This window comes from Penicillium argentinense (genome assembly GCF_028826775.1).
Source record: "Penicillium argentinense strain IBT 30761 chromosome Unknown utg000009l_segment0_segment0, whole genome shotgun sequence".
In the NCBI taxonomy this organism is placed as follows: domain Eukaryota; kingdom Fungi; phylum Ascomycota; class Eurotiomycetes; order Eurotiales; family Aspergillaceae; genus Penicillium; species Penicillium argentinense.
Window position 1 is genome coordinate 718567 of NW_026622668.1, and position 27497 is coordinate 746063.

Consider the following 27497-nt stretch of genomic DNA (forward strand, 5'->3'; position numbering starts at 1 on the left):
CGAGAGAAAGAAGCCCCATGGCAATTATATGAGTGACACAAGCCGTCGCGGTTTGAGGACCAGCCCGCAAACTCAGCCAAGCCGAATTTCAATGCAATGCTTTTAATGGTGGGAGTGGATGCGATCAACTCTCGGGCTATATCGACTGGTGCGGGAGAGGGAGCCGACATCGTGCTTCCCGTCACAGCAGGCACGGACGTTCTCAAGTCGCTCATCTTCGTCGGCATCGTGCGTGTGACCAAAGTTTTCAACGCTGTTCTGGCCGCGTAGACTTTCATTGTGAAGACTTTCAGCTTGACCATGGCGTCCCTTGAGACTAGCAATTGAGCCGCGGATCGAGCCGGTCAGAATTGTACTGAGACGAGATGCAGATCGCTGTGGAGCATCTTCCGGTACTTGCAACGTGGAGTTGAGGCCCGGAGAGCTGAATGCGGGAGACGCGCGTCCTTGTGTTCCTGACCGCATGGACATTGCAGAGGCAGCTCGCTGCTGCTTGGGTGCCTGTCGACGGCTATTGTGGGAGGCTTGGGACATGCGACCTGTCTGGCGAGAAGCCGAGCGGAACCCGGGGTTGAATTCGTCAATATCATCCAGGGTTACATTGTTGTTATGGTCTTCGCAGTTCTCATCTTCCTCTCGAGTAAGCAGGTAGGACAGAGCATTGTACCAGGTCTCATGTCTTTGGCTCGTAGTAGCAGTGAATCGCAACCGACGGCCCGGACTGACAACTTCCAAGCTACGGCAGTGCAGTCCAGGGGGGTAAGGGTTATCGTCGGCGACGACTCGCACGGCTTCAATGGGAACACTCTTGGTCCGAAGCTCATTCTTTCCGGCTGTCTGTGGATCCTGCTCACTCCAGTAAAGAGTGCGAGTATACGGGTGCACCCAGAAGTACCGTCGATGACGGGTTGACGACATGTTCCCGGATCCAGTCTTCCTGGTATACTTCCAGAGGAACTCGCCGATCATGGTCTGGGTGATTGCCTGGATCATGCGCGGGTCGGTGTTGGGCCCGTATCCGTGAGGCATGGCGCCAGCGTTGGGTGCCATGTTGAACCGCTCTTCCAATTCGGATGCGAACGAGGACACCGAAGACCTCCTTGACATCTGACTCTGGCTGCTTCTCCTCATCCGGGCCTGGGTAGAGACGGATCTTGTCGAGCCTGGCCCCGGTGCTTGTTCTCCCGGGGTTCGCGGCCCTTGCACGTTCATGCGGTATGCCGAGGCAGGTGCAAGAGGAGGTCCCATTACACCTGGAGACGCGGCTGGTTGCATATCGATCGACTTCTTCTCGGCGGCCATGATCGCCTCGCGGTGGTCAGAGGGCAATGGCGGATGAGCGCTAAGACCAGACGCCTGGCTAGTAGAGCTATCGGGTCGTCGCTGACTTGGTGTTGAGGATTTGGTCGATGACTGTCCTTGAAGACGAGGTCTGAGCTTAGGCGTGGCAAAAGGTGATGCAGCGGCAGCGGAAGCAGCCCCCATTGCAGCTACATCCTTTGTCTTGCTGTCAGCGGAGGAAATTGGTCGCGCGGACTGTCGGTCGAGCAGAATCTGATCAATCTGCTTCGCGGACAGAATAGTTTGCGAGCCCTGGTCCATGCTAACAGATCCGGGGTTCTCCGTAGTAGATTGCGGCAAGGCATTACCGGAAATATCGCTGAGAGCCAGACCAATGCTCGTGCGTCGATCACTGGCGCTGGTGCTAGCACGGTTGCGAGTTGCCTCACAATTCTCATCTTCGTGAATGGCCACAGCAGCAGCAGCCTTGAGTTCCTCCATGGGTTCTGTTTGGATACCCAATTCAGCCATCAGAGGAGCCACTGGCGGCACAGATTGGACGGGCTGGGTTTCCACTGAGCTCAGGGTAGATACTGATGGAACGGGTGGAGCAGGAACCTCAATGGGGGTCGGCACCACTGGCTTGGTGAAGGCCGGATCCATCAAAGAGATCGAATACTCCGGAATAGCTGGCTCGGGCAAGGGCTCCGGAACGGGTATCTCGATTGGCTTCGGCGCAACAGGCTGCGTAGAAGCGGGATCGAGCATGGAGATGGACAGTTCCGGAAGAACTGGCTCAGGCGCCGGCGCAGGAATGATAATGGGCTCTGGCACGGGAGCAGGCTCGGGATGCCGGGGCTCCACTGGTTCAGTATGTTGAGTCGAGATAGAAGCAATGCCCAGCTCTGCCGGAGTGGCTTCTGGAATCTCAGCCACCGGTTCAGGTTCGGGGAGGCGTGCCTGAACAGGTACGGTAGAATAGGTGAAGAGAGATGAGAGGGTGAGCTCGGGCAATTCTCGCACCGGCTCCACGACCACTGGCTCGGGTTCGTGCACAGTAGCCATAATGGGTTCGGTTGTTTGTGAGGAGATGGAGGAAACATTGAACTCTGGGACCTCGGGCTCAGGAAGCTCATGATTCACGGGCAGAGTCTCGCCTCCGGCGACAAAAGCGACCTCCAGTGTACGCCACCTGGGTTCAGCAGGTCGAGTTTCTTGGGAAGAAATGGCCGCCACGCCCAGTTCTGGTGCCTCTGACTCGGCCTGAGTACCCGCTTCAACCCGCTGGGATTCAGCATGTTCATCCCAGGCCATTTTCGGCGGTGTCGGGACATTGGACAAGTGATCCCCGTCTACAACAGGTCCCTTGAGTGGTGTCCATTGTGTGCCCGAGCTGATCAGTTTAGGGGTTGTCTCCGATTCAGCATCAATTTCGCGATCAACGGCCTGGCTTCTCTTTGGTGTAGCCGGGGCATTGTCAAGGTTGCCTTCACCCACGACAGCCGCCGCAGCAGCCTGAGGCTCCCAAGGCTCAGTCATCATACCGCTATCCACCATGACAGGCTTAGGCAAGCTGTCCAGAGCGATTTCAGAGGGCCTGCGAGAGCCTGAGGCGGCTTGCATACGCGGGGTGGATGCCTGGGAGGCCTCACCAGCTTCTTCCTCTTCCTCTTCACCTCCTTCCAGCTCTGCCAGCTCTGCAAACAAGCTCTGGCCTTCTTGAGCCATGGGTTCTTGCTCAAAGCTTGGAGCAGGAGAGTTACTTGCGCTGGATGGACGGCTGTTTGAGGCCATAGGCGCCTCCCCGGAAGGTCGAATCCGCCTGCTAGAAAGGACGCTCCGCTTGGATCGGACACGAGGGCGAGAAATGTGCATCTGGCTGGGAGAGGGGAAGCCGCTATCAGTTTCTTCATCATCTGATGTAGAAGCCGAGCTATGATAGGAGGTCCGGTCACGGGCCTTAGCCATAACCAGCGACGAAGAAACGCGGTTACGAGGGGTGGTCTGAACATTGTTCTCGGTCTCGGTGAGGTCTGCCGAGTCGCTGCTATCGTCTGCCATACTTTCCACACCGGTTTGGAATGCCTCGCTTTCCGTTGCAGTCGCACGCTCGTTGGCGGTTTCAAATCCATCCTCAGCTTCGGTAGCGGTCTGATAGACATCGCTGGGTTCGTCAGGAGAACGAGCACCAGTGCGGCTTCGAGGCCCGTTTGTTACTGCTGGTCGAGTTGGGCTGATCTGGCTTGCATTGTCCTCCCAGTCGGTGTCGTGAAATTCAACCATTGATGTTTCTTTGCGGCCTGCGCCCAGGAGATCGGGGCGTGCAGGCTTCCGGAAAGAATCATCCTTCTTCTTGAGGTTCTTCTTCGATCCGTTGGGCACAGCACTCTCGCGACGGCGCTGCTCAACTTCATCCCGAGCCTCTTGCAGCATGCGCTTGAGTTCAATCTTCTCCGTCTTCTCGCGGTGAATTGTGCTCTTGAGGTTCTGGATCATGCGGTGAGCATGACCCAGAGAGCTCTTCAAGGTTTCAGATTCCAAGTGATTGTGGCGCGGAGTGAACTTATTCGGTGACGGAGGGGGAGAGTTGTCAGGCGTCGTCTGTTCGGGCTCGTCGCCATTGACATCGTCAGGCAAGTCCCGCGAAGCCTGGGACTCATGCTGTCGGATCCGCATAGCGACTGCTTTTGCCAACTCTTGGTTCTGCGAGGTCAGCTCTTCGAGTTTCTTTTGAAGAGCGGATTTTTCCAGATCGCCAGCATTCAAGTTGCGGCGCAAGAGATGGATTTCCGCGTCGTTGGATTTTTGCGCGGCCGTCTGATCCTCCACCAGCTTCGAGTTGGCTTGTCTGAGTTCCTCCAGTTCACGTTCAACGGCATTTTTCTCCGAGTTTGATGCGCTCAGGCTGCTGTTGAGTCTTTTCTCTCGCTCATTGGAGTCTCGAATCGTTGCCATCAGTTCGTGGGCTTGAGTCTCCAGTGCCCAGTTCTCATCTTTATATCGCTGTTCGCTGTCATCCAGCGCCCGGATTCGCTGCGCATAGCCTTCCGCTTCGAGCTCTAGGCGCGACTTCTCTAGGTTGACGGATTTGAGAGATTCTTCTCGTTCCGCTAAGAGCGCCTGTAGTTGACGGACTTGGGCGAGTAGCGATGTGGAAATTTCGGTCGCGAATTCGATATCGTGGACCCGGTTCGACGACTGGTTGCGTTGCTTGCGGGACGGAACGCTAACTTTACTGGGGGAGTTTGTTGCCTGGCCGGCGAACAAAGCGGGACTGATGGGTGACTATGCGGTTGCGTTAGAACTGCTATGTTGAATGAGAACGTGTCATTTTTGGGTGTCGTACCTTTTGGTCGAATGACGGGGTACCCAGTTGGGCCTCCTCCGAATTCCCTGCCAGCCGCTTCGGGGCCAGAAATGCGCGCGCCGATTCCCGACCGATCTCATTATACTCCTGTTCGAGATCGGCCAGTCTCTTCCGCAGTTCTGGGCCCATTTCGCCCTCATCCTGCTGTTGCTCGACCTCTTTCAGCTGCTCTGAGAGTTCTTGCTGCTGAGCGATGAGGGCGGTTCCCAACTTGGATGCCTCCTCCAGCCGGCGCTCAGTTTCCGCGAGGTGAGCTTCGAGGGCTCGCTTGGCTTGTGCGGGTGACGATGCATTGAGGCTGAAAAGCTGCGTATCAAAGGACGAGTATCGGTGAGATTCGCGAGGGGCGGTGGGCTGCCCAGCATTCGAGACGAACGGGTCCTCCATCATGGAGGCGAGGGAGCTATTGGCTCCAGCGTTGGGTGCGGTCATGATCCGAGGAAGCGAAGCCGTGCCTCACGCGGCGTCCGAATCCCCTGCTATAGGAGAGATCGATCGCCGGGAGAGAGGTGGGGTTGGCGCAATTTTTTTCGTGATGCGGAATGCTGTTGTGGTTCACGCGAGCATCGTTCGAGATCGTGCGCCTCAAGATGGTGCCGCGGAGAACGCCTCTCGATGGGTCGATGATGGGCGAGCCGACCAGCGACCACGGATCGTCAGAGTAGCACCACGTGCGGAAATGCGGGTGCAACTGGAGGGTGGGAGGGAAAGGCGCGAGGTGTCAAGATGGGAAGGCGATGAGGGGGGAGCCGAAACAACAAACACTCGCAGCCAATCCGCAGGGATCCCGGTCCGGCGAGATCGTTCAGGCACACGCGCGTAGCTGTGTGATGCAGCCGAGCAGTAATACGGCCAACTGCAGCCGAAATCACACGGGGAACTCGCGCGATTCGAGCACACAAAAAGCAAAAAGAAATTCAACGAAAGGAAGGACGATTGAACAGAAGGAAAGTAGAAAAAGGGAGCGTATGGAGGGTGGGATCTGGTGGTGGGCGACTCGGGCGGGGAGGAGGGAAAGAGAAGAAGCGCCGAAGCGGTGATTCTCCCCCAGGGACGCCGGTGTTTGAGACCCCCAGGCGAGGGCGTGCCCCAATATTGTAAAATTGTACGAGTAAAGCAGATACAAGGGGACATCTACGTGGGAAGAGGATGCATATTGATTTTACATTCAGGGGGTTTAGGGGCATCGGCAGGTACCTTGGGATGTGCATTTCTCTCATGTACGGCCAGCTGTTCCAAATATACCTCGCAGTAAACAACCCGCCGGGCTTCTGATTCGACCGCGGGTTGTTTTCGTCGCATCGCGTCGTGTTTGCCCGGTTTGCATTGCTGACTCATTCTTCGAGATGGTTCGGGCTAGCCGATTATCGATTACACATGATGGTACTACGAGATCTACCAAGCTGCTACTGGTAGTTACCATCGCAACTTCAGCCATACTCTCACTCTCCCTCTCCGTCACCGCCACCATGGCCGAAGATTCCGTCGCAGAACCTGTCCTCCAGTTCGGCTTCAAGAAGCGCTCCAAAGCCAAGGCCAACTTTCGCAAGAAGCCCGCCACTCCACCTCCGGCCTCCGATGACGACTCTGGCTTTACCTCCTCAGACGATGACGAGGGACATCGCATTAAGAGACGCCGGAAGAATGTCGCTGTTTCCGCATCCTCCACTGCCAATGCCCCCCGAAAAGATCCCGAGGCCGACCAAACGTCGAACGCCGCGCCCGTGCGCTTGACCTCGAGCAACGATGCAACCAAATCCGCCAACTGGTACGATGAAGATCTCAACGCAAAGAACCTGCTAGGGTCAACACGATCGCGCGCGGGTAAAGAGAATACTTCCAATGAGCCAGTCGTCGACGGAACATATAAGGGTTCTGCCAACTACCAGTCCTTCATTCAGAAGAACCCCGATGCGCCGGGCAAAAAGTTCGGTCCGATGAAGGCACCCACGAATGTGCGCACAGTCACCACGATGGATTTCGCCCCGGATGTTTGCAAGGACTACAAGCAGACTGGGTAAGTTCTTCTGTGATTCCTGACCCCATCATCATGTCGAACGTATGCTAATTATTCTTAGATTCTGTGGTTTCGGCGATTCTTGCAAGTTCTTGCATGCTCGTGAAGATTACAAACAAGGATGGGAGCTGGATCGTGACTGGGAGTCTGGGACTGGCAAGAATCAGAACGGAAAGGTCGTTTCCCAACGGAAAGGCGCTGGCATGGCCGACGAGGAGGACGAGGATGAGGACGATGCATTGCTCGAAAGCATCCCTTTCGCTTGCATCATCTGTAAGAAATCCTACAACAATCCCATCATGACCAAATGCGGTCACTATTTCTGCGAATCCTGCGCTCTGCAGCGGTATCGCAAGAACCCAAAATGCGCAGCTTGTGGCGCCGGGACTGGTGGTGTCTTCAACACGGCAAAGAAGCTCAACGCTTTGCTGGACAAGAAACGCGAGCGCGCGCGGAAGCTACGTGAAAAGGCAATCGCGGAAGGCAAGGATGTTCCCGACGAAGAGGAGGGTGGTGAATGAATGGGACTATGAGAAACGCAGCTGGACTGCATTGCATCAAAAAATCGAGTCGGCTACACGCCATTCCTAAGGTAGTGGGACCCCACCCTACACAGAGACAATCGGAGTGAGCGGGTACATGCAGTACAAGGGGTTTTACGGTGGATATGGACAAAGTTTATGAGAAGGTCATTCCACTGACATGTCCGAATGGTGGGCCCTGTACTGTAGATGTATATATCCCGTCGCATCCCCGAGCCGAGGCCTCCTCGGGATCTTTGCATATCACAACACCAAACAAACGTGTACGATTATTCGGGTTAAATGAATTTGTAACTGTCAGACCAAATAAACAGTCACAAGCTTTCTTTACCAATGGCAATCGTTGCCTGGAAGTGCAATTTTGTAGTCTGGAGCTCCAGTGGAGTTCATCAGGACGAAAACGGCAATTTGTACGAATACGACGACCCTGGCTCCCCCACCATTTTTTGACCGTGGGAACCTCCCATCCCACAACCCGATCTCCGACCGAGCTCCATCAGATCGCATTCGGTTCGATCAAAAGTGAAACAGGACTGTTCGTCAATGTATACCTGGCAGATTTCTAGCACAGCCAAGACTGCTAGCCACGCGGTAACTCCGATTTCAACCTGACTTGGACATGAACCCCACCAATGAGACGTGTCCCGCCGGACTGTACTCCGATCCGATGCAAGATTCCCAGCGCGGCGTCCCTCTACCTATGCATGAATCGCTAGAATGCGCCCCCGAATGATCGAGCCATTATCTATCAATGGACAATACACAGCAAGGGCCCCGAGTCACTGACGCAATGGCTCCGGATCAGCGTTCCTTCGTCATGAGAACCCGTTTCAAAGGCCCCGGTACCCTGATTCTCCAGTCTCGTCTGCCCACTCTGCACTCTGGGACGCTGCGTTGAGCGGTTCACGGACAGCCGATCCCCTCTTACGCTTCTTCTTTTCCCACCGTGTGTGATCTTGGCGGGTGCAACACCCCAAATCAAAAGCGGGAGCACCATTTATTGCTGCGCTGATCGTGCCACTGCCATGGACGTGGTGGGTCCAATTCTGTCATCGCCACACTGTGCCGCGTGTCAGAACCCAAATCAACCGTCGGATTCAAAAGGCGTGTGGTGAATTTCCGTGAGAGGCGTCTTGAGACTCCGCCGGGCGACTCTGGCCAGCGCCACACTTGACATCTTCTGACCGAGCTCTCGGTAGGAACATCAACACGGCCACCAACGATCAGTCTTTCTGTTTTAGGGGTTGTCTTTGCGCTCCACATGGCATGCGACACTAACCAATAGCGCGGTGGGGAACTACGTACTCCGCGTCGTCCTTGCACAACGGCACCACCTTTTTCCAGACGGCGGGGTTTCCCTCGACTCTGTTTCTCCAAAAAGCCGTTCGCCACGTGCGGACCATGGTACCTATCACACGCGAATGGCCGCAACGACCCTTCTCCATTTAGACGGGGGTCCAAGCTGCCAATTCTATGCAGATTGGCTGCGATCCTTGCGCGCCCAGCGGTAGTTGCGCGCCCGTTCCCCATCTCTGAACCGCTTTTCCCAATCAGATCTTAGGCCCGGCGCCAGGTTAGGGGACGGGAGGCGCTACGCAACCTCGAGCCAAGCTTTGTGCTAAGGGCCAGAGCAGCCCTCATCCTTCCCCCGGTTTCGATTCTGGGCCTCCCCTCCTCTCAAATCCCCTGAACCGCCTCCTCCGTGGCCAATGACGTGAGATTAGATGGGCAATTCTAAGTTAAACGCAGTTTAGACTCCATAATGGCGAAGAAAACTTGGGAGCATGGACCCGCGCCCCCCTTCCCTTCCACCGTCTTGCTACTTTACCTCCAGACCATTCCCAGATCGTGCGGGAAGATAACTCGATTTCCACTTTTCCCTCTCCTTTAAACTCTTCTTCGGTCAATCCTTTTCCTCTTTCCTTTCCCCTCCCCACTGCCCGTCCTTTTGTCCCGCGTGGCTACTGGATGATTTGTGCCCGCGCCTTTTTGTACCGTCTCCTTTCCTCCGTCCCTGCAGCCAAATTTCTCTCCCTCTTCACCCTTCGACACCCTTATCCCCACGAGCCCAATACTTAATTGTCGGTCCCATCGAATCAATTGCTTTTATAAATGGATGATCAGCCCTCTGTGAGGTGATTTCTGCGCAGTTGAACGGGATTATCCGTTTTAAGGGTTTCCCTCCCTTGGATACCTGAGGTATTCCCTAACCACACTTCCCCCTTCGTGGTCAACATGAAAGGCGGATTACGCTTCGCAATATGCGCCTCGTTCCTGTTATTCTTCTCTTTATACCTTTTGGAAACCCATCTTCGAGACCTTTGCAATCAATATCGCGCTGGCGCATACTTGGTTGATTGGTTGGATCGCAATGAGGATTACCAAAGCCCTGTCCAAGGGTACGGCAACCCGGGAGATAAGGTCATTGTGATGGCCAAACTGGAAGAAGAACACACTGAGTGGGTTCAGGAGGAGCTTCCGGAGTACGTATCACCTTGCCCTTGATTCGCGCAAAGGCGTCAAAAGGCTCACAGTACGCTCTTCGCAATTCAGCTGGCAACGGGCCATTTACATCGTCAATCCCTCCGAAGACACGCGATCCAATAACGAAATCCTGACGACCCCTACCAACAAAGGCCATGAGTCTATGGCCTACCTTACCTACGTGATTGATTACTACTACGAACTCCCATCAACAATCGCCTTTCTCCACGCCCACCGCGCGGGATTTCTCATGGCATGGCACGTCGATGCGCCCCTACACGACAACGTGATTGCCATGCGCAACCTACAACTCGACTTTGTTCAACAAAATGGCTACGTCAACCTCCGCTGCAATTGGAACCCGGGCTGCAAGGAAGCCCACCGCTTCAATCGCCATGTCACCGAGCAGGTCTGGTGGGATGTCTTCGAGGGAACGAGCACACCCCCCTTGAATATGTCATCACCGTATGAGATGGAGTCCTACGACCAGAGATACATGCGCAAGCCGACTCAAATCGGCACAGCCTGCTGTGCGCAATTTGCGGTTTCGCGAAGCCAGGTGCATCGCCGGCCGCGGCAGGACTATGTCAAATTCCGACAGTGGATTATCGAGACGCAACTGAATGATGCTTCGTCTGGGAGGGTGATGGAGTTCTTGTGGCATGTGATTTTTGGCATGAACTCGGTATAGTAAGTTGCGACTCAACGTTCAGATTCATTGAAGTCATTTAATAACAGTCTTCCAGCTGCCCCGACGAACAACTCTGTTACTGCCAGGTCTATGGACAGTGTTGAGCCATTACGTTCTACTCCCATTCGATTCCCACCAATGTCTTCAGTCAGCCCATAGAGGCTACCCGACCGTCTTACTACGCATTTGTCGGCATTTTCGATACGCATTGCGCTGAGCCTCATTCTTTCATCTACCTCATGTGTCCCAACGGACCGCGGAGTTTTAAACGGTTAATTTTCGGCGATCAAATTCGATTCTGTTTAGGCGCCCGGAGAAGGGATCTTTGTACTTCTGCCGATGCTGCTTTGGTACAACTGGAACTGCATTCGCTCTTGTTCCTGGTTGAATGTATATAGACTATACTGCAAATGCAGCTCCAATCATATTGAAAAATACTACATATACGCATGTACGAGAAGCGAATATTCTAACTGCATACATACTAGATGGAGACGCCCATCAAGCTTGGCATTGAACTCAAATCAACCTGTAGAGCTTCTACCTCCACACTGGACTATTTAATATGCTACATTACACTTGTTTCACCATGCTTAGCAGCTGCTGCCGACGAATACTAAGCAGGATAGAAGAACTCGAATTGGATGGTCATCATTCATTATTTAGATCGTTTATCACTGACCAGCGACAAAAAATAGCTCAAAGTTTCTGCTCAAAGTATTGTTCCACTCGATCGACCAGATCAGCCTTCTTCCCAGCTGCGGAGCGGCCCTTGCTTGTAAGAAATTCTTTCAGCATGGGCATGGTAAGCTAGGATTTGTTAGCATTATAATCAGCAGCCAAGATAGGACAATGCATACCTTGGCAACTGTTCCTTTTTCAAAACTCCTCTTGATTTCGTCGTCTAAACTGGCAGCATCGCCCTCTGTTTTCACCCGCTTCTTGGGGGGATCAGCAGCATCTCCAGCACTGTCGGCCCGGTCCTTTGGGCCGCGCTTGACAAGGGTCGACTTAGTAGCAGCTGTTCCGCCAAACGCTGTTTTCGCTTCCTCATTCAATAGGTCAGACCACGCCAGAACATAGTCCCTCGCGCGCTATGATATCAAAGTTAGCTTTATATTCTATATGTTCTGTCGTCATGGACTGGAGCAACTTACCTTGTCAATCTGTCGATACTTGGGCGTGGTTTTGTCCTCTGGCGTTTCAGGAACATCTTCGTCCAGTGCTAGAGCTTGCAAAATGCGATAATGCCATTGAAGAGCTGGCAAAGCATTAGTATCTCAATCGTTGACCTTCCAATGACGCAACGACATACAAGGGTTTGGATACTTCTGAGCATCGTATGACTTTTTGGGAAGCTCCAATTGCCCAGTCACGTCACGCATCGCGTCGATCAGATCTTCTGATGGCTCATGCCGGGGGTAATCTGGATTCTGCCGTATATCATCGGCAAATGGAAGAGGAATAATCCACATTCCAGGCGGGATTTTCTGGACACCGTTGTCATCAACCTTTTCCTCACCGGGGATCATAGCAGCCAGACAGGGTGTTGCGTTCTTGCGAGGGATGAACCAGACCAAGGCCAGCTTTTGGTCCTTAAGAAGTTTTTGTTGAAGGGCCGAAAAGACACGGGTCGAGCCGATATAGTCTTCCTCCGTAGGGTAAATGAAGGAGGGATGCTTCACATTGGCCCAGATGGGCAAGGCAGAAAGCGGCCTGAAACCAATGATTCGGATGATGGGACTCCCAAAGTACCTTAGGGCTTGTTGTTCCTCAGTCGTGAATGAGACTTGTTCACCTCCAAATTTGTACGCCTTGCGGATTTCTGATTTTTCCACAGTTTGAGCCGTATCTTCCGCCATTTGGGTGGTGATACCCTTGGCGATCTGCGGGGTCTCTCCGCCCAGCCAAACGTAGCAGCTCCGCGCTGGCTCTTGCTTCTTCAGCAACAAGTATCCATTCACCGAGATTTTGAAGTCGGGGCCAAGCTCCAATGGGACATTTGTGAAGAGCGACCGCCGGGGCACAGATCGCGAGTTGATGCTGGACAAAAGTGAGTTGAGCAACGAGATGCCGTCGCCTTTGGCAGTTGAGGTGTTTGTATCAGGATGAAGGTAGGCCGGAGCCTCGCCGTCACTGGGCGCTGTTTTGTAGATGATATCCTGCGAGCATGTCAGTAATCGTATACTCTTCCAGAGGCGATATACAACATACATCGTAGAACTTGGAGGTATCGAATACATGGTCCGGCCTCGATATGGGAAAAAGTTCAATGGTTACACCAAGATCGTACAAGTCTCTTGCGCGAACAGTCGAAGCTGATCGGAAAGACTTGTTGTCGGCGTGGGGGTTGTCATTATCCGTCACGATGAAAAGTCGCCGGGAGAGGAAGTTTGGAGCTTTGGAAGTGAAAATCTGGTTGGCACAGAATAACACATTAGACATTGGCACGCGCTCGTTTGATGGCTGGAGAATTTTGTTCGCTTCTTCCTCATCTTCGGCCACAGCTCGCAGCGCCTTTACTTCGTCGGCGGAGGGGATATCAAGATCGGTAAACAGATAACAATGGGGATAGGATAGATCTTCACGATTCTCTCCATATTCTTCGTAGAACTTTGATGATTCAGTCCCATAGAGCAAGACGCCGATCATGTCATTTGGGTTCGAGATGATGCGCTGCTGCATTAAATGGTATGCGCATTTGAGGGCAGCAGACGCCGGTGATTCTGCGCCGGGTTTCTTGGGATCGTTTGATGGTCGGGGCGTAAGCATTGAGCTGCTCACATCGATTGCGAAAAGGACAGCATCTTTGACCGATCGGAAGCTCTGATATTCACGATGGGGTCAGTTTGTGTCTATAGATGTGTGCGGAATGGCGAATCTTTTTTATTGTACTCACCGTTTCGTCGACATCTTCCTCCTCGAAATCCCCTTCTTCCCACGTGTAGTTATCTTCCGCCATGCTGCTGAGGTGTTTCGTAGATGGTTGTTGGAGTAAGACTGCCCAGGTCGGACAATGCAGCCTGATGGCCCGGCGCTGCTGCCTTCGACGCGATCGACGCGGGGGAAACGCGAAGGTCAGGTGACTTCTACCGGCTCGCTGCTGACTCCCGCGGGCAACGTGATTGGCTTCCGGGAAATGGCTGCAGGCGGACCGCGGAAGTTGGAAAGCTGGAAAGCTGGCGGCTCCTCTCTTTCGCATTCTGTTCCTTCACGACAAACGACACCTGTTTCTGGTCGACTGCGGCCGTTTGATTTTCTTTTCTTGTTTTGTGTCAATCGCGCAGTTTATCTCCCCTTCTTTCTTTCTTTTTTTTTACTTATTACAGTCATGACCTTCCGCAGTCCTTTCGCAATCCCCCGGTTGGTGACCAGTGCCACGTTCGGTACTCGGCCGCTGGCTCGGAGCTGCGTGGCACACAGCAGAATCCAGCGATCCAACCTTGCGACGGTGGTTCCGCCCGTCACTCAAGATGCTACGGGCTCGAAGGGTCCGACGGCGATGGTTTTCATGAACATGGGTGGTCCCTCGACTACGGGCGAGGTGGAGGACTTTCTGAGTCGACTCTTTGTCAGTGCTCTTCCGTTCTTGCTCAATCCAATTTATAAAATTTGGTCATGTGGCTAACTGTAATTTTCCTTGAAGGCGGATGGTGACCTTATTCCTCTCGGACGATTCCAGCCATATCTTGGACCTCTCATCGCTCGTCGGCGAACACCCAAAATCCAGAAGCAATACGCAGATATCGGTGGTGGATCTCCTATTCGCAAGTGGTCCGAGTATCAATGCGCCGAGATGTGTAAACTGCTGGACAAGATGTCGCCCGAGACCGCGCCGCACAAGCCCTACGTCGCATTCCGATACGCCGCTCCTTTGACCGAGACTATGTACAACCAACTGCTTGAAGATGGGTTTGGAAATGGCAAGGGTGGTCGAGCCGTTGCATTCACTCAATACCCGCAATACTCCTGTTCCACGACCGGAAGCTCTCTGAATGAGCTGTGGAAGTGGCGCAACCGCCTGGAGGGCAAGCGCGCAAACGGAGAGGAAGACCCGACCGGCTCGATCCAGTGGAGTGTCATCGATCGGTGGCCAACACACCCAGGTCTTGTCGAGGCTTTCGCCCAAAATATTGAGGCCCAGTTGAAGACCTATCCTGAAGAGAAGCGGAGCCAAGTCATTTTGTTGTTTTCTGCTCACAGTCTGCCCATGGATGTAGTCAACCGAGGTGAGTACCGAACGAAGTCTCTGCTTCAAGACAGGCTTATTCTGACCCAATTTCCATAGGTGATCCCTACCCTGCCGAAGTGGCCGCCACTGTTCACGCTGTCATGCAACGCCTGAAGTTCAGCAACCCATACCGTCTCTGCTGGCAATCCCAGGTCGGCCCCAAGGCCTGGCTGGGAGCTCAGACCCAGGATACCGTCATGGAGTATGTGAAGCGCGGCCAGTCGGATCTCATTCTTGTGCCCATCGCTTTTACCAGCGACCATATCGAAACCCTGTACGAGTTGGATTTGGAAGTCATGGAGGAGGCCAACAGCCCCGGTGTGAAGCGGGCTGAGAGTTTGAACGGAAATCCGGTCTTCATCCAGGGACTTGCTGACATTGCTCACGAACATCTACGGAAGGAAGAGCCCTGCTCGGCTCAAATGACTCTACGCTGCCAAAGGGTGCCGCAGCGATCGCTGCCTGGAACAGAAAAAGTTCTTCGCTGGTAAGCAACACGGTCCGTTGGTGTTGTAAAGTGGGTTGATTATTGCGATATCTTGTGTGTATGGATTCCTGCAATTGTGTAAATATTATTAGTTGGGACGGGCTTCGGCGTTGGGCGGCAATCGGGACTTTTGTACTAAAATTTGTGCTGGCGTTAACTAATATAAAACACGAACTACCAGTCTATCTCATCGCTCGCTAACTTTCTGACTAGTACATGTACTACCATAGGAACAAGGTACAACCGGGAAAAGACCTGGACTCGAGTAGAAATGGCAATTGTTGATGTGGGGCCGGAGATTCCGGCTTTATTCTTGCTTATCAAGCGGGCCCGGGGAACGGAAAGCGTTTGGCCCGTTGGAAACCTGCTTGATAAGACGAAACTGGGACGCGCGGAGTGTCGCATTCTTCCCCTCACAAGTTCCGAGGCTCCTGCTGCTATGGACAAGTCATCCTGACACCATTGCGTCCCCTCTTTTTGAATCCAAAAATGCGCCCGTAGACGCGGTCGCGACCCATTTTCAGATCCAGATTGCAGTGTGATTGCCGCCATGGAGAACGAGGAGCTTTTTGCGGGCGAAAGCGCGCTCGATGCACAACAACAGGCTGGGGGTGAGCGTCCTGCGGCTGCAGCGACTAAGAATACCCCGATGCGCGTTCATACGGAACCCCTGCTGGTGGGCGATGATGACTTGGAGGAAGAATGGCCGCGGGATGACGGGCAATCCGATGAAACAGACTGTCGACCGCGATGGAGACGACCACACGTGAGTGAGATCATTTTATGGTGCAACGGTTGCCGAGACCATTTATCTGATCGCGATCGTTGCAGATTATGTGGCTATTGCCATTTGGCCTGCTTTTCACGCTGGGCTTTGGCGGCCTTGCTGTCCCAAAAATTAATCTGATCATGAGTTTGATTTGCCGGGATTACTTCTCGGAGAGATCCATGAAGGACTCAAATTTTACATATTTGCCCGTCGTTTTTGGAGAAGACAATTCCCAATGTCGGCTTCCTGAAGTGCAGTCCTTGGTGGCGCGCTTTCAGCTGTACCTGAACCTTATCACAGGTATCATATCGGCACTGGTGAGCCCTCGCCTGGGTCACTTGTCCGATCGCTATGGCCGCACAAAGTTGATCGCGCTGGGCGCGACAGGTGCTGTTCTCAATGAAGTCATCACCGTCCTCTTAGCCAAGTGGCCTGAGCATATGCCGGTCAACTTGCTTTTCCTTGGAGCTGTGATGGATGGTCTAGGAGGCTCCTTTACTGGCGCCACAGCCCTGATTCATTCTTATGCCACTGACTGCACGCCTCCCGACCGCCGCAGCGTGGCATTTGGTTTGTTTCACGGCGCCCTGTTCTTGGGCATCGCGGCTGGCCCTACGGGCGCAGCATATATCATTAAACAGACTGGAAAAGTGCTGATCGTCTTCTTGATTGGTCTCATCTTCCATGCCGTTTTTGTACTATCAGTGTTTCTCATTGTGCCCGAGAGTCTTTCGAAGGAGCGCCAGCTTGCTGCACGAGAGAGGCATCTTGCCAAGAAGGCGAGCACCGAACCTTCCAAATGGTACTCCTTGCAAACTCTCAACCCAATAAACCTCCTATCACCCCTTTCGATCTTATTGCCTGCCGTTGGCCGTCCAAGCGTTTTGTTCCCTAACCGTCGAGGTGCCAGCCCGGCTCTTCGGAGGAACATCATCCTGTTGGCTGCGATGGACACGGCGGTCTTTGGTGTCGCGATGGGTACTATGCAAGTCATCATCATATATGCCGAATATATGTTCAACTGGGGCAATGTTGAATCCAGCCTCTTTGTGTCAATCATCAACATCGTTCGGGTGATCAACTTGTTTGTCGTCCTTCCGATTGTTGCCCGATTCTTCCGCACTCCATCCGCCAACGATGGCATCATTCGGGGATCGGACATGCTTGACATAGTTCTTATCCGGCTGTCAGTGGTATTCGATGTGCTTGGATATATCGGATACGCGTTGTCCAAACACCCGGCAATGATGATTTTCTCTGGCGCTGTCGCGTCGATCGGTGGTATGGGTTCGCCGACTCTGCAATCTTCTCTCACCAAACACGTTCCACACGAACGTATTGGACAACTTCTCGGTGCTACCGGCTTGTTGCATGCTCTGGCCCGAGTGGTTGCACCCACTGTCTTCAATCTAATCTACAGTATGACAGTGGCAACCTATCCTCAGACGGTGTTTGTCTCTCTTGCAGCTGTCTTTGGACTGACTTTCCTGATGAGTCTACTTATCCGACCCCACGGTAAGTCTCTATTCTACAGAAACTTACACTATATCCCAGCTAACTAACACAATTTTAGTCACCCTGGACGATGACCCTCCACTAGACGTGACTGTTGAGGCTAACGAAGAAGGCGAGAGCGAGGAAGATCAGCTGCTCTTGCCATGAAAGAAATTCACATATAAATTTTAGCATTACCTGCGATTTAGACTTAAATGGAATCTCAATCCTGAAAATATTTAATTATAGTGGCCCTTTGAATATTACGTAGGAGCGTACATGGCACTCTATTGTCCCAGCTTGAACCTTGGAATAATACGGATCACCTGATCCGACCATGTGCCAATGCACGGGCCACCTCGCGGTTTTGCGAGTGCCGCAAAAAGTTGTCCGAGTTTACCCTCATCTCCTGATCTCCAATTGCCCAGCAGCCAATCCCCCTCCTTTCAACTTCGACGGCGGGCGCCGGGGCGAGCATTTGAGTTTTGAACGACATTGACACTCAAACTCCTGCCGGTGAAGCTCGCTGATGCACGGCTGGTGAGACCAGCGCGCACTCAGCGGCTCCCGCTTCAACGATGTTTGCCAAAGCCGCGAACTCGACACCAGCAGTTCCATCTCGAAATGCTTTACGAGTGCTCCGCCAATTGGCTCTTGCTGGCTCTACTGTCGGCGGCTTCTGCACAGTAGGAGTCTTGACCTACGACGTCCACCGCCGAGTCCGCGTTGCCGAACAGATCATCGAAAACAAGCGAACATTACGAACCTCGGCGCCGAACTACGATGCGACCGCTTCCGCCAAGCGACTCGCGCTCATGATGGAGGCAGCCGAGGCTGGCGAGTTTATGGGGCTGGATTCCTTGAAGAAGATGCCACGATTGCCACAGGTTGACGGAACAGACCAGCGCGACACGCAAGGCATATTGGAACCGCACCCGGACTCTTTCCAGCCTTGTCATGGCCTGGAAAAACCGAAGCAATCACATCATTATGATTCCTTCGATCTTTCCCGGAGCGTCGAGGCGAAGAAACGGGCAATAAACCGAGTGGCTCTCGCTCGTAAGGCTGGGCAGGCGAAGGAAGGCGAAGAGAAAGTTGCAATGTCACTGGAGGAGCGCATACGTACATTGATCGCGGACGACAAAGAGATCGAGGCCGTGAATATTTTCTTGAAACGTGTGCCTGCACGAGTCGAGGAACCTATATCTTACGAGACACGAGAAGCTGCTCGTCAACTATTTGCCGCGAATTGCTTGAAAGGCAACATTTTTCTTGCTCGGACTCTTTTCGAACGTTTGGAGAAAGTGTCTGTGATTGATACCGAGATGTGGGCCACAATGATGCACATATTGGCGAAGGAAGGCCATGTTGATTCTGCTGGTTCTATCTTTGAAAGACACCGTGCCAGCCTAAGCGTCCCGTCACATCTGCTTGAAGTTGTGCTTCGATGTTTGATGGAATCGAGGAGACTGGGCCCCGCCAAGGCCCTCTTTTACACCCGCATCCGAAACGATGAGAATGGCGGTCTTTGCGGTGCATTTCTGGATGGAATTTGGCGGAAGACACGAAATATTGAGTTGGTAAATGTGGAATTCCGGACAATTCTGTCGAAACTGGCCAATCTCCAACGCACTCCTACGGAGAAAGTCTTCAACCCACTAGTCAAAGCCTACATCGAGGCTGGGCAGTTTGAGGATGCAGAGGCATTGGTGGCAGATATGCCTGTGAAATTCGACGTTCAACCTGGATGTCGCACTCTTGGTCTACTCGTCTACGCCAGGGCTCTGAAATGCGATTGGGAAGGGGTCTTTTCAGGGCTGCGTGAAATGCATCAACTCGGTTTCACGCGTGACAAGCGAAGCTTTGCCCTCATCTTCGATCGAGTCTTTCTGGAATATTATCCCACTCATGCAGGCCGTCAAATCTTCGATTTCCTCGTCACCTGTATCGATGAATTTGAGATTGTCCCGGACAAGGTACTGCATCGACACATTCTTGAGGCACTGTGTGAGAGAGGTGACACGAACTATATCGGGCAGATAACTCGCATGGCCGAGGACCGGAATTGGAACACAGGACTCGATCAAGACACGCTGATAGGAATTCTTGGTGCGCGCCGGGTTTCAATGGAAGGTGCTCCCGTCGGAATCTGGAGAATGCTTCAAGCTGCCAAGGAGCAATATGGGCAGGCATCTAGCAGTCAGCGCCTTTTAGGATCTGGATATGCGTCCTACTCCCTTGACCGAGGGGTTTTGAGGCCGATCCACGTACCCGCTGAAGAAACTTTTCCGAAGACCATGAAAGATCTCGTCAGCAGCAATTCAATTTCCAGCTCTGTCCCACTCCACAAGCAAATGGAGAACCACATAAACGGAGCTAGATTTGACGAGGCTCTTGGAGTCTTTCGAGGGGCCAGGAGGGCAGGTTTTGTGATCAGACCGCTTCACGTCCATCTGGCTGTTATTGCCACCATTCTCGGGAACGGTCCCGCCGGTCTACACGATGCTCAAATTCTCATCAAGAGGGAATGGCCGCTTTGGAGCGAGCGACCAAAATACCGACACAATCCGCAAAAACCGCGCGTTCTGCCATTATTCTTCCAGCAGATCATGCAGATCCACGATAAAGTCACGACTGGGAATTTGCTGAAGATGGCATTGTTCGAGTACTATAATCTTTGCCGGACCACACCGACCCTCACTGTCAAGCATCATGCGTTGACGTCGCTCTGCAAGCGGTTGATCTCTGATGGCCGCCGAATTCTGGCCATTGTTCTTCTCACAGCGGTCTACAGATCCAAATGGAGAAAGACCCATGGCTTTGATCAAGTTATGTTCAAGTTGTGCCTTCGTGCATTCACCCACGCTGAAAATCTGAGGGGTGTCTGGTGGTGCCTGCTAGCTGTGTTGAGTCGGTCCGAGCCCGTTCGACGCGACTTTCTTGTTGAGGCCCAACGGCTGAAGCACGTTATGGAGACAAAGTTTGGGCCTAAGAAGGTTGATTCTCCCGACGCCAGTTACAACCTCACGACCTTATATAATATCATCTCTGCCCTTGAAGAGAAGTCAATGGGTGATGAGTATTGGACAAACCGATCTCCCGACCCGGTTCTCAAGAAGAGCATGCGCAGTCGGTTGGTTTCTCTTGCCCCAGAGGAACGACACACCCTGCCGGCTTATTCTGTTGAGAAGATGGTCGATCACTTTGATGAAGAGATGGAGTTGGACTTCCTCACGGGCTACAAAAAGCGAAATGAGGGAGAGCTGGAACAAGTGTGGAGCGAGCTGGCCATGTTGACCGATCAAAGCTTGCTACCTGAGCAAGCTCGGTGGTACCCGGGCGGTAAGCCGGTCAGATAACATCACGACGCATTCTGTATATAAACACTGTACAATAAGATTTCTAGAAAAATAATTTTTCTGTCTAGAATATATCCCTGACCCAAACTTTCTTCCTTTCATTTGGCTAAACGATTTGTCGGCAAATATGGTGTTTGACTGAATTTGAATCGACCTGCTCAATTCATCCCTTGACCTTTTGCCGACTTCACCTCGATCTCTCAAACTCTGCGCAGACTGCGCCGCCTGGGGAATGAAGAAACCAGGATTCCAAACATTAAAAACAAACAAGAAAAACAAACATCATCACAGCATCAAGAGCAATCGCATATCGCTCATGGGTAATGAGATATCCGCGCCAGCTCTGACTCAGCTCCATGGTGTTGTATATCCCCCGAATAACAACACAAGTGATTAAAAGAATAGTCGCAACATGCAGATGAATATGAAAAGGGTTATGTTAAATGACATGCCTAGCCCAAATAATGACAGCCTTCAAAAAACAGAGAGAGAATTGCAGTCCCAGCGAGTTGCGCTGCAATACCAGCTAACATTGTATATGTGCCGGGTTCAGGATCTTTGTTCTGTCCAAATGCAGATGCGGCAAGGCCACCACCCATAGCCTGCAATGACCCGGAGAAAAAGTCGACAAGCATGAAGATTATCAGGTCCTGGCGTGGACGTAGGAGTGATTTGTCTCGGCCAACGATTGGGACTACGAGAGTGAGGATTCCGTAGATACCGGCCGTTGTGAAAGCTGGGGCTATTTGAGAATAATATTAGAAAACTCTTCAAGTGTTAAAATGCAGAGAAAGAAAGAAATACCGATAATGAGTACAGCGATTTGCATGTCCATCAACGGAGTCGAGTATGGACAGAGATTCGCAGCAAGCCGGGCGGCCCAGCCTATTAACTGGCCCTGAGGATCCGAGACTAAACGCGGCGCCGAGCCAGTAATGTTCATGGAAGATCGTCCGTCTGACGTGCGCAACGTGTGTAATCAGGAAAAGGATCGTAAAGACGATTCCGGCGGGTAGTGATGGTTGGTAGCCAAAGCCATTTGGGATGGACTAGTTGTATGGGACGCAGGCTTTGGAGCTTTGTGGGAGTTGTAGATTTGACATGATTGGATGGGGTTTTCCCTGAAAAAAAAGAAAAGGAAAGCAGGAGGGTGTTTCAAGAAATGGAAGTTTTGGATGGACTCCTGACGTAACCAGTGCAATCCAACACTTTATAGACTGCCTGCTCTTTTGCTGGGCTGCAGAGTATAGGATCATGGAATCGTGGTATCCATTTTGGGATATCTCTGCGGGCCAATAGAAAAAAGGCTATCCTTATCTCGCCAGTCAAGGGAGCAGGTCCAAAACATGCTCTTCCCTGGGTATTTATTTTGAAGTCCCTCCAGATTAATTGCTGAATTGCAGAGTGAACGATATTTAGCCCGGGAAGCTTGGTGAAATGATGGTTTCTCGGAGATCCCCATTCACACTCTAAAATCACATTCTAAAAGCCTGCTTGAGTATATGCAGGGTTATTAGTATTCGCCCAGAACTGGGAGTCATGCGCGCACCGGGAGAGGCCGAGCGAGGCTATGGTCTGCGGAGGGACTGACGGGTAATTTGGAGCCGGTTTCTAAAGCCTTGTTCAGGTATATGCCTGGGGACCCGAAAACAGTCCAAACCTGCCTAAGATAGTATGTATGGTTCACATGTCAATTGAAACTGGCAGATGCCAGAACAATCTCACGAGTGTCAATTCCAAACTAGGGAACGTGCATTTCAATGTGTGTGATGAAGTCACAAGGGGCAAGATATCGTCCAGGGTATATTATTAATCTATCGTATCTAACAAGTTAACGGACGTTAAATGGCTAGAGGCCGATCTTTGAGCGTAAAAATCTCAAGTAGTTGAAGAACGGGAGAGTCAGTCGTAGACTGCCCCTGCAGAAAATATGCTTTTCTAGTATAAGAGGGCATAATCCGCAAACAGCTCATTGAAACGAGCTCAGCGATATTCGAGACTCGCTCAACGATGATCACCCGCGTACAACTCCGACGGCGCAGCCTTGGAACTCGCAGAATTCCCAGGCATCTCATGCAGAGCAGAAGATTGCCCAAGCTCAACAAAGTGCCGACCCTTCGGCGCATCTGAATAAACCGTGTCATGCGCTTCAGGTTGTCCACCGTGTTTATGCTTATTGCGCAGACGCCATGCGAGCCAGAAGCCCAGTGCTCCGAAAATCGCGCACCCTGCTATAGGCCCGATGACGGCGCCGGCAATCCAGGCTTTGCTTTCCTTCTTTTCGTTTGAAGGGTCTGAGGTCGCGGTTGAGGAGGAGAGGGATGTGGTGGGAGAGGCGCCAGGTGTTGCTATGCTGGTAGAGTGGGATCCGGTTTCTGTTATATTTCGTGTCAGTATGTTTAAGTAGTGTAGACATCGGCAAACTTACCGGCAGCCGTAGTCTCTGCGGGGACAGTTCGGAATGCGATAGTCGCAGTCGTGGGCCAACCGTTCGCGCAAAATATATCCAGGTGAGGGGTGTCGGTGGTTGCAGTGTCGTAAATCGTCATAAAGATGCAGGGGTCACCCTGGGTGCTGTGCACAAGTCTATTAGCAAAGATGAAAGCCTTCCATTTCCAAATAGGATCTCACCATGTAGAACTTCCTCCACCGCCGTATAAGATTGTGGCATCTCCTGAAGCAGGAGACCTGCAGCTGGTTGCGAATCCACAGTTTGACTTGGTATTGGCGCAGCATCGGCCGTATGTGCTTGACATGACATAGGATTGACCGTCGCCCTCGCAAGTCGCCGCAGACCCTATAGTAGCAGACAAATTAGTCCTGATTCATGTCCGATTGGAGGAAAACTCCTTACAACTGCTGCTGATCGAGACATATCCCTGCTGATTCTTCGGCAGACTATCGCTCGCCGTAGAGATACCACCATCTGCCCTGGTATAAAGAGCGACTGCAAGAAGCGAAACAATGTAAGGGATTATTGGAAACATTTTCCAGAATGGCCCGACAGCCCTTTGTGCCTCGGGTGGTTAGAGAATGGAAAGATGAGAAGGTGAAAATAAAACCCAGCTAGCGATTGTTTACCAGGGGGTTACACCGGCTTGGCTTGTCATCGCGAGGCTGCATGTGCAAGGCTGCACGATATGCAGTACGTTATGAGTGTACGGTAATGTATAAGGCTGGCCTTATTTCCAGGATACCTATCTGAGTAATCGTCATGTCGATCGATTTAAAAGTGCGCCAATGAGGCAGATGGACTGAAGGAAAGAACTTGGCCCCTGCGGGGATTAAAGGACGAATACTGAGGGAGTGCCCGAGAGCCCCAAATACTTCTGGTGGACTCTTCCAGGTGCTGTCTGTTCACATTGATGGTATGGCCACCAAACAACACAAGGTTGGACAAATTCTACACTTTCAGAGGCCGAGGAAGAAAATTATTAGTGTGTAGTCAGAAAAAGAGGGAAAGGCAATATTGTGAATTAAGATGTACTAAAGGTTCCGCACAGCCAGCCTTAGGGTACTCTACTAGGGTAAGCTGAATGTATTGGTGTGTACTTTTAGGTGGTGTAGCCACCGCCTTCGAGGTGGGGCCACTGCAGGAAGCCGCGATAGCGATATCAAAAGCTCACCCCGCCTCGACCAAATCACCACTGGATCGGCTCTACAAGATCTTCAATTACACAATGGCCTCAGTGCAAATCCTAGACGGAGGCCTGGGAACATCCCTGCAGGACAAATACGGGGTCCAATTCTCCAGCACCGACACACCCCTCTGGGCCTCGCACCTACTCGTCTCAGACACCAACACGCTCCAAGCCTGCCAATCCGACTTTGGCGAAGCAGGCATCGACATCCTCCTGACGGCCACCTACCAGCTCTACAAAGACGGCTTTTGCCGCACCAAGACACCCCAATTTCCAGAGGGTATTCCGGCGTCTGATGTAGGCCGATTCCTCCGAACAGCAGTGGAAGTCGCCGAGGCGTCCAAGGGGCGGGAGTCCGCGAAGATCGCGTTGAGTCTTGGTCCGTATGGAGCGTGTATGATTCCCGGTCAAGAGTACGGGGGCCAGTACGATGCGGAGCACGACGACGAGGAGAAGCTCTATCAGTGGCATCTGGAGCGATTGCGTTTGTTCCAGGATGTCGAGGGGGGAGGATCTGACGAGGCGGATTCAGTATGTTGCGTTTGAGACGCTGCCGCGATTGGATGAGGTTCGAGCTGTGAGGAGGGCAATTCGGGATTCGGGGATTGTGGCGCGGTTCTGGATTGCTTGTGTTTTCCCTCGGGAGGATGAGTGTCTTCCTGATGGGAGTAGTGTTGAGGAGGTTGTGAAAGCCGCGATTGCTCCGATTGAGGGTGGGCTTGTGCCGTGGGGGATTGGGATGAATTGCACCAAGATTCACAAGCTTTCTGGACTTGTGGCCAAATTTGGGGCCTGTGTGAAGGATGTCGTTGCTTCTGGACTTGCGTCCGAGGTGCCGAGTATGGTTTTGTACCCCGATGGAACGAACGGGGAGGTTTACAATACTACGACGCAGACTTGGGAGAAGCCCGAAGGCCAGGATGGTACTCGTGATGCTGTAAGTGATATCTTCAGAATTTGATTTGAGATGGTTACTGACTCGATGGCAGCGGCCTTGGGAGGTACAACTTGCGCAGGTGGTCAATGATGCAAACGAAAAGGGACCCTTCAAGCATTTCGTCGTGGGCGGATGCTGCAAAGCCTCGCACAAAGATATCAAGAACCTTCGGGAGCAGTTTCCCGCGTAAATTTACATCAAAAAGGTCGGCTACGAAACCAGCGAAGAAATGAAAATATAGATGTAAATGTGTTGAACACGCGGCGTCTTAAATGACGGGTATAATGCTAGTATATGCAAATCTAAACAGAGAAATTTTATACAAGCCAGTCCACAAAACGACCCCACAGAGTGTTGGAGGGAGGTTTGCGCGGTGAGATCTCTCCTTCTTGGAGACGACCCGACCACAGGTCAATTGTAGACGCACGAACGAACTTGGTCTGATGCCACAGCTTCCAGGCAATGATGGGCACAATAAAGATCGGGATACCTATGTACGAAGCCACAAAACTTGACGTATCCCAGTTGCCTTTCAAGAAGACAGGGAAACCGGCAATCAAAGTGATAATGGTGGAACCGATGAAGCCCACCCACGCCGCGTAAGGTTGAAACGGCGCTTTCCAGGGCAAGGTCTCCCGGGAAATACCCTGGGCCTTCATTCCAGCGTAGAAGCGAATGTAACAGAAAGAAAGCGTAGCCCAGGCAATCAGACCGGCGACGGTACTGAGATTCAACAACCAGTTAAATGCCTGCGCGGCACCTCCCGATCCCAGACTCAGGTAGGCCAGGGGTCCGAACAGCCACGAAGTAATGACGGCAACATAGGGAACGCCCTTCTTGTTGCAGCGGCCAAAGAACTGGGGGAGTTGGTGGTCGGTCGTCATGGCCAGGATCATGCGTGAGCCGACCCAGCAGTAGGAGTTACCGGCGGACCAGGCAGCCACCAGGATACAGGCATTGACGATCGAGGGCAGAACGCTGATACCCGCCTGGGTGATGGCAATAACGAACGGCGAGGCTTTGGCGTTGGAAGCAGCATTGGTCAGGGCCGAGGTGCGGGGATCCACGATCATTCCAATCAGCAGAGCGCCGAGGATATAGAAGAATGCGATGCGATAGGTGACACGGCGGGCAGACTTGGGAATCGCGCGATGCGGATCGACCGACTCAGCGGCGGAGATGACCACAGTCTCGACTCCAATAAAACTGAATGAAGCGTTGACAAACGAGGACAAGAACCCGAGGAAGTGGCCTGTCGGTCCCGTGATGCCGTTGTAGTTGGTCCATGGACCGGGATTGTGCCAGAAGCGGAAGCCGATAGTCTCGTGGTTCGGACCGCCGCCAGCAGTGATAACGATGGACACAATGACCAGACCCAAAAAGCAGAGGACCTTGATGGCACCACCAATAACTTCTGATTCGCCATAAAATCGAACACTTAGCAAGTTGATTGCTAAGATTAATACCAAACCCACAGTGATGACCACTGCGGGTGTTATATCCGTCCAATATGACACAATGACTGCGGCGGCAGAGACTTCGGAGGCAATGGCGATCGTGTAGCAATATCCGTATGAAATAGCGAGGGAGAATCCGACGGCGGGGTCGATGAACCGAGTCGCCCAGTGAGGGAAAGAACCAGCGGTTGGCAAGAGGGTCGCCAGCTCTGCAATGCTCTGCATCACACACCACAGCACCGCTCCGACGGTGATATACGCGAGCAGCAAGCCGGCGGGACCTGCCTTCGCGTAGGCCGAGCCCGTACCGATGAACAGACCGGTTCCGATACCACTGCAGAAACCAATCATGGTAACATGATAGTTCCGCAGGCGTCGCTGGGTAGCCGCGCGACCGCCGACATTGATCTTGAGCTCATCCTTGGGGTTGGTATCGAAGTCGTCGAATTTGGCCGTGTCGGGCTGGATGGTGTCCGCGGCGACGGTGGACTTTTCCATCTTGACGGCGAGAGGTCGAGCACTTGTGAGGCAATATGCACAACCACGCTCCGACCTAAGCTTTCCCCCAGGGGCAGAACACGATCTCAGAATATTTATGAAATCAGAGCCCACAGGGGAACCAGCTCTTTTTCATAATTCCCCGAGCAGCGTGGATCACGACATCGGAGTTTCTCTTTCGCACCACGGATGCGCCTCCACCGTCGCCGAAGCCATTGGGCGAGCAGCAACGGGCCCCCACT

General features: G+C 52.6%; 12 protein-coding genes across 12 annotated transcripts; 7 read left to right on the forward strand and 5 right to left on the reverse strand.

Moving 5' to 3' along the window:
• Positions 1–102: 102 nt before the first annotated feature.
• On the reverse strand, positions 103–5080 carry N7532_007864 (putative nuclear migration protein (ApsA); the record flags this gene model as incomplete). The annotated part of the gene is made up of 2 exons (XM_056620356.1): positions 103–4566; positions 4628–5080. 2 exons carry the CDS (start codon positions 5078–5080, stop codon positions 103–105), a joined length of 4917 nt encoding a protein of 1638 aa, XP_056471162.1.
• Positions 5037–5471, forward strand: N7532_007865 (uncharacterized protein; the record flags this gene model as incomplete). The annotated part of the gene is made up of 1 exon (XM_056620357.1): positions 5037–5471. One exon carries the CDS (start codon positions 5037–5039, stop codon positions 5469–5471), a length of 435 nt encoding a protein of 144 aa, XP_056471163.1.
• A 646-nt stretch (positions 5472–6117) lies between these two features.
• Positions 6118–7186, forward strand: N7532_007866 (U2-type spliceosomal complex subunit CWC24; the record flags this gene model as incomplete). Its single annotated transcript, XM_056620358.1, has 2 exons — positions 6118–6665; positions 6727–7186. The coding sequence occupies 2 exons, from the start codon at positions 6118–6120 to the stop codon at positions 7184–7186; spliced, it is 1008 nt and encodes a 335-aa protein (XP_056471164.1).
• Positions 7187–9442: 2256 nt separating this feature from the next.
• On the forward strand, positions 9443–10486 carry N7532_007867 (DUF3431 domain-containing protein; the record flags this gene model as incomplete). Its single annotated transcript, XM_056620359.1, has 3 exons — positions 9443–9690; positions 9761–10381; positions 10438–10486. The coding sequence occupies 3 exons, from the start codon at positions 9443–9445 to the stop codon at positions 10484–10486; spliced, it is 918 nt and encodes a 305-aa protein (XP_056471165.1).
• A 595-nt stretch (positions 10487–11081) lies between these two features.
• Positions 11082–13344, reverse strand: akuA (uncharacterized protein; the record flags this gene model as incomplete). The annotated part of the gene is made up of 6 exons (XM_056620360.1): positions 11082–11192; positions 11243–11476; positions 11540–11643; positions 11698–12544; positions 12597–13208; positions 13282–13344. The coding sequence occupies 6 exons, from the start codon at positions 13342–13344 to the stop codon at positions 11082–11084; spliced, it is 1971 nt and encodes a 656-aa protein (XP_056471166.1).
• Positions 13345–13713: 369 nt separating this feature from the next.
• N7532_007869 (ferrochelatase HEM15) lies at positions 13714–15104 on the forward strand (the record flags this gene model as incomplete). Its single annotated transcript, XM_056620361.1, has 3 exons — positions 13714–13953; positions 14029–14611; positions 14671–15104. The coding sequence occupies 3 exons, from the start codon at positions 13714–13716 to the stop codon at positions 15102–15104; spliced, it is 1257 nt and encodes a 418-aa protein (XP_056471167.1).
• Positions 15105–15650: 546 nt separating this feature from the next.
• N7532_007870 (putative tetracycline-efflux transporter) lies at positions 15651–17531 on the forward strand (the record flags this gene model as incomplete). Its single annotated transcript, XM_056620362.1, has 3 exons — positions 15651–15866; positions 15932–17384; positions 17443–17531. The coding sequence occupies 3 exons, from the start codon at positions 15651–15653 to the stop codon at positions 17529–17531; spliced, it is 1758 nt and encodes a 585-aa protein (XP_056471168.1).
• A 410-nt stretch (positions 17532–17941) lies between these two features.
• N7532_007871 (pentatricopeptide repeat protein) lies at positions 17942–20722 on the forward strand (the record flags this gene model as incomplete). The annotated part of the gene is made up of 1 exon (XM_056620363.1): positions 17942–20722. The coding sequence occupies one exon, from the start codon at positions 17942–17944 to the stop codon at positions 20720–20722; it is 2781 nt and encodes a 926-aa protein (XP_056471169.1).
• Positions 20723–21174: 452 nt separating this feature from the next.
• N7532_007872 (putative RTA1 domain protein) lies at positions 21175–21665 on the reverse strand (the record flags this gene model as incomplete). Its single annotated transcript, XM_056620364.1, has 2 exons — positions 21175–21464; positions 21527–21665. The coding sequence occupies 2 exons, from the start codon at positions 21663–21665 to the stop codon at positions 21175–21177; spliced, it is 429 nt and encodes a 142-aa protein (XP_056471170.1).
• Positions 21666–22726: 1061 nt separating this feature from the next.
• N7532_007873 (uncharacterized protein) lies at positions 22727–23709 on the reverse strand (the record flags this gene model as incomplete). The annotated part of the gene is made up of 4 exons (XM_056620365.1): positions 22727–23097; positions 23151–23296; positions 23354–23519; positions 23577–23709. 4 exons carry the CDS (start codon positions 23707–23709, stop codon positions 22727–22729), a joined length of 816 nt encoding a protein of 271 aa, XP_056471171.1.
• A 693-nt stretch (positions 23710–24402) lies between these two features.
• Positions 24403–25490, forward strand: N7532_007874 (homocysteine S-methyltransferase family protein; the record flags this gene model as incomplete). Its single annotated transcript, XM_056620366.1, has 3 exons — positions 24403–24861; positions 24896–25300; positions 25353–25490. The coding sequence occupies 3 exons, from the start codon at positions 24403–24405 to the stop codon at positions 25488–25490; spliced, it is 1002 nt and encodes a 333-aa protein (XP_056471172.1).
• A 127-nt stretch (positions 25491–25617) lies between these two features.
• N7532_007875 (Proline-specific permease) lies at positions 25618–27255 on the reverse strand (the record flags this gene model as incomplete). Its single annotated transcript, XM_056620367.1, has 1 exon — positions 25618–27255. One exon carries the CDS (start codon positions 27253–27255, stop codon positions 25618–25620), a length of 1638 nt encoding a protein of 545 aa, XP_056471173.1.
• Between the last annotated feature and the right edge of the window lie 242 nt (positions 27256–27497).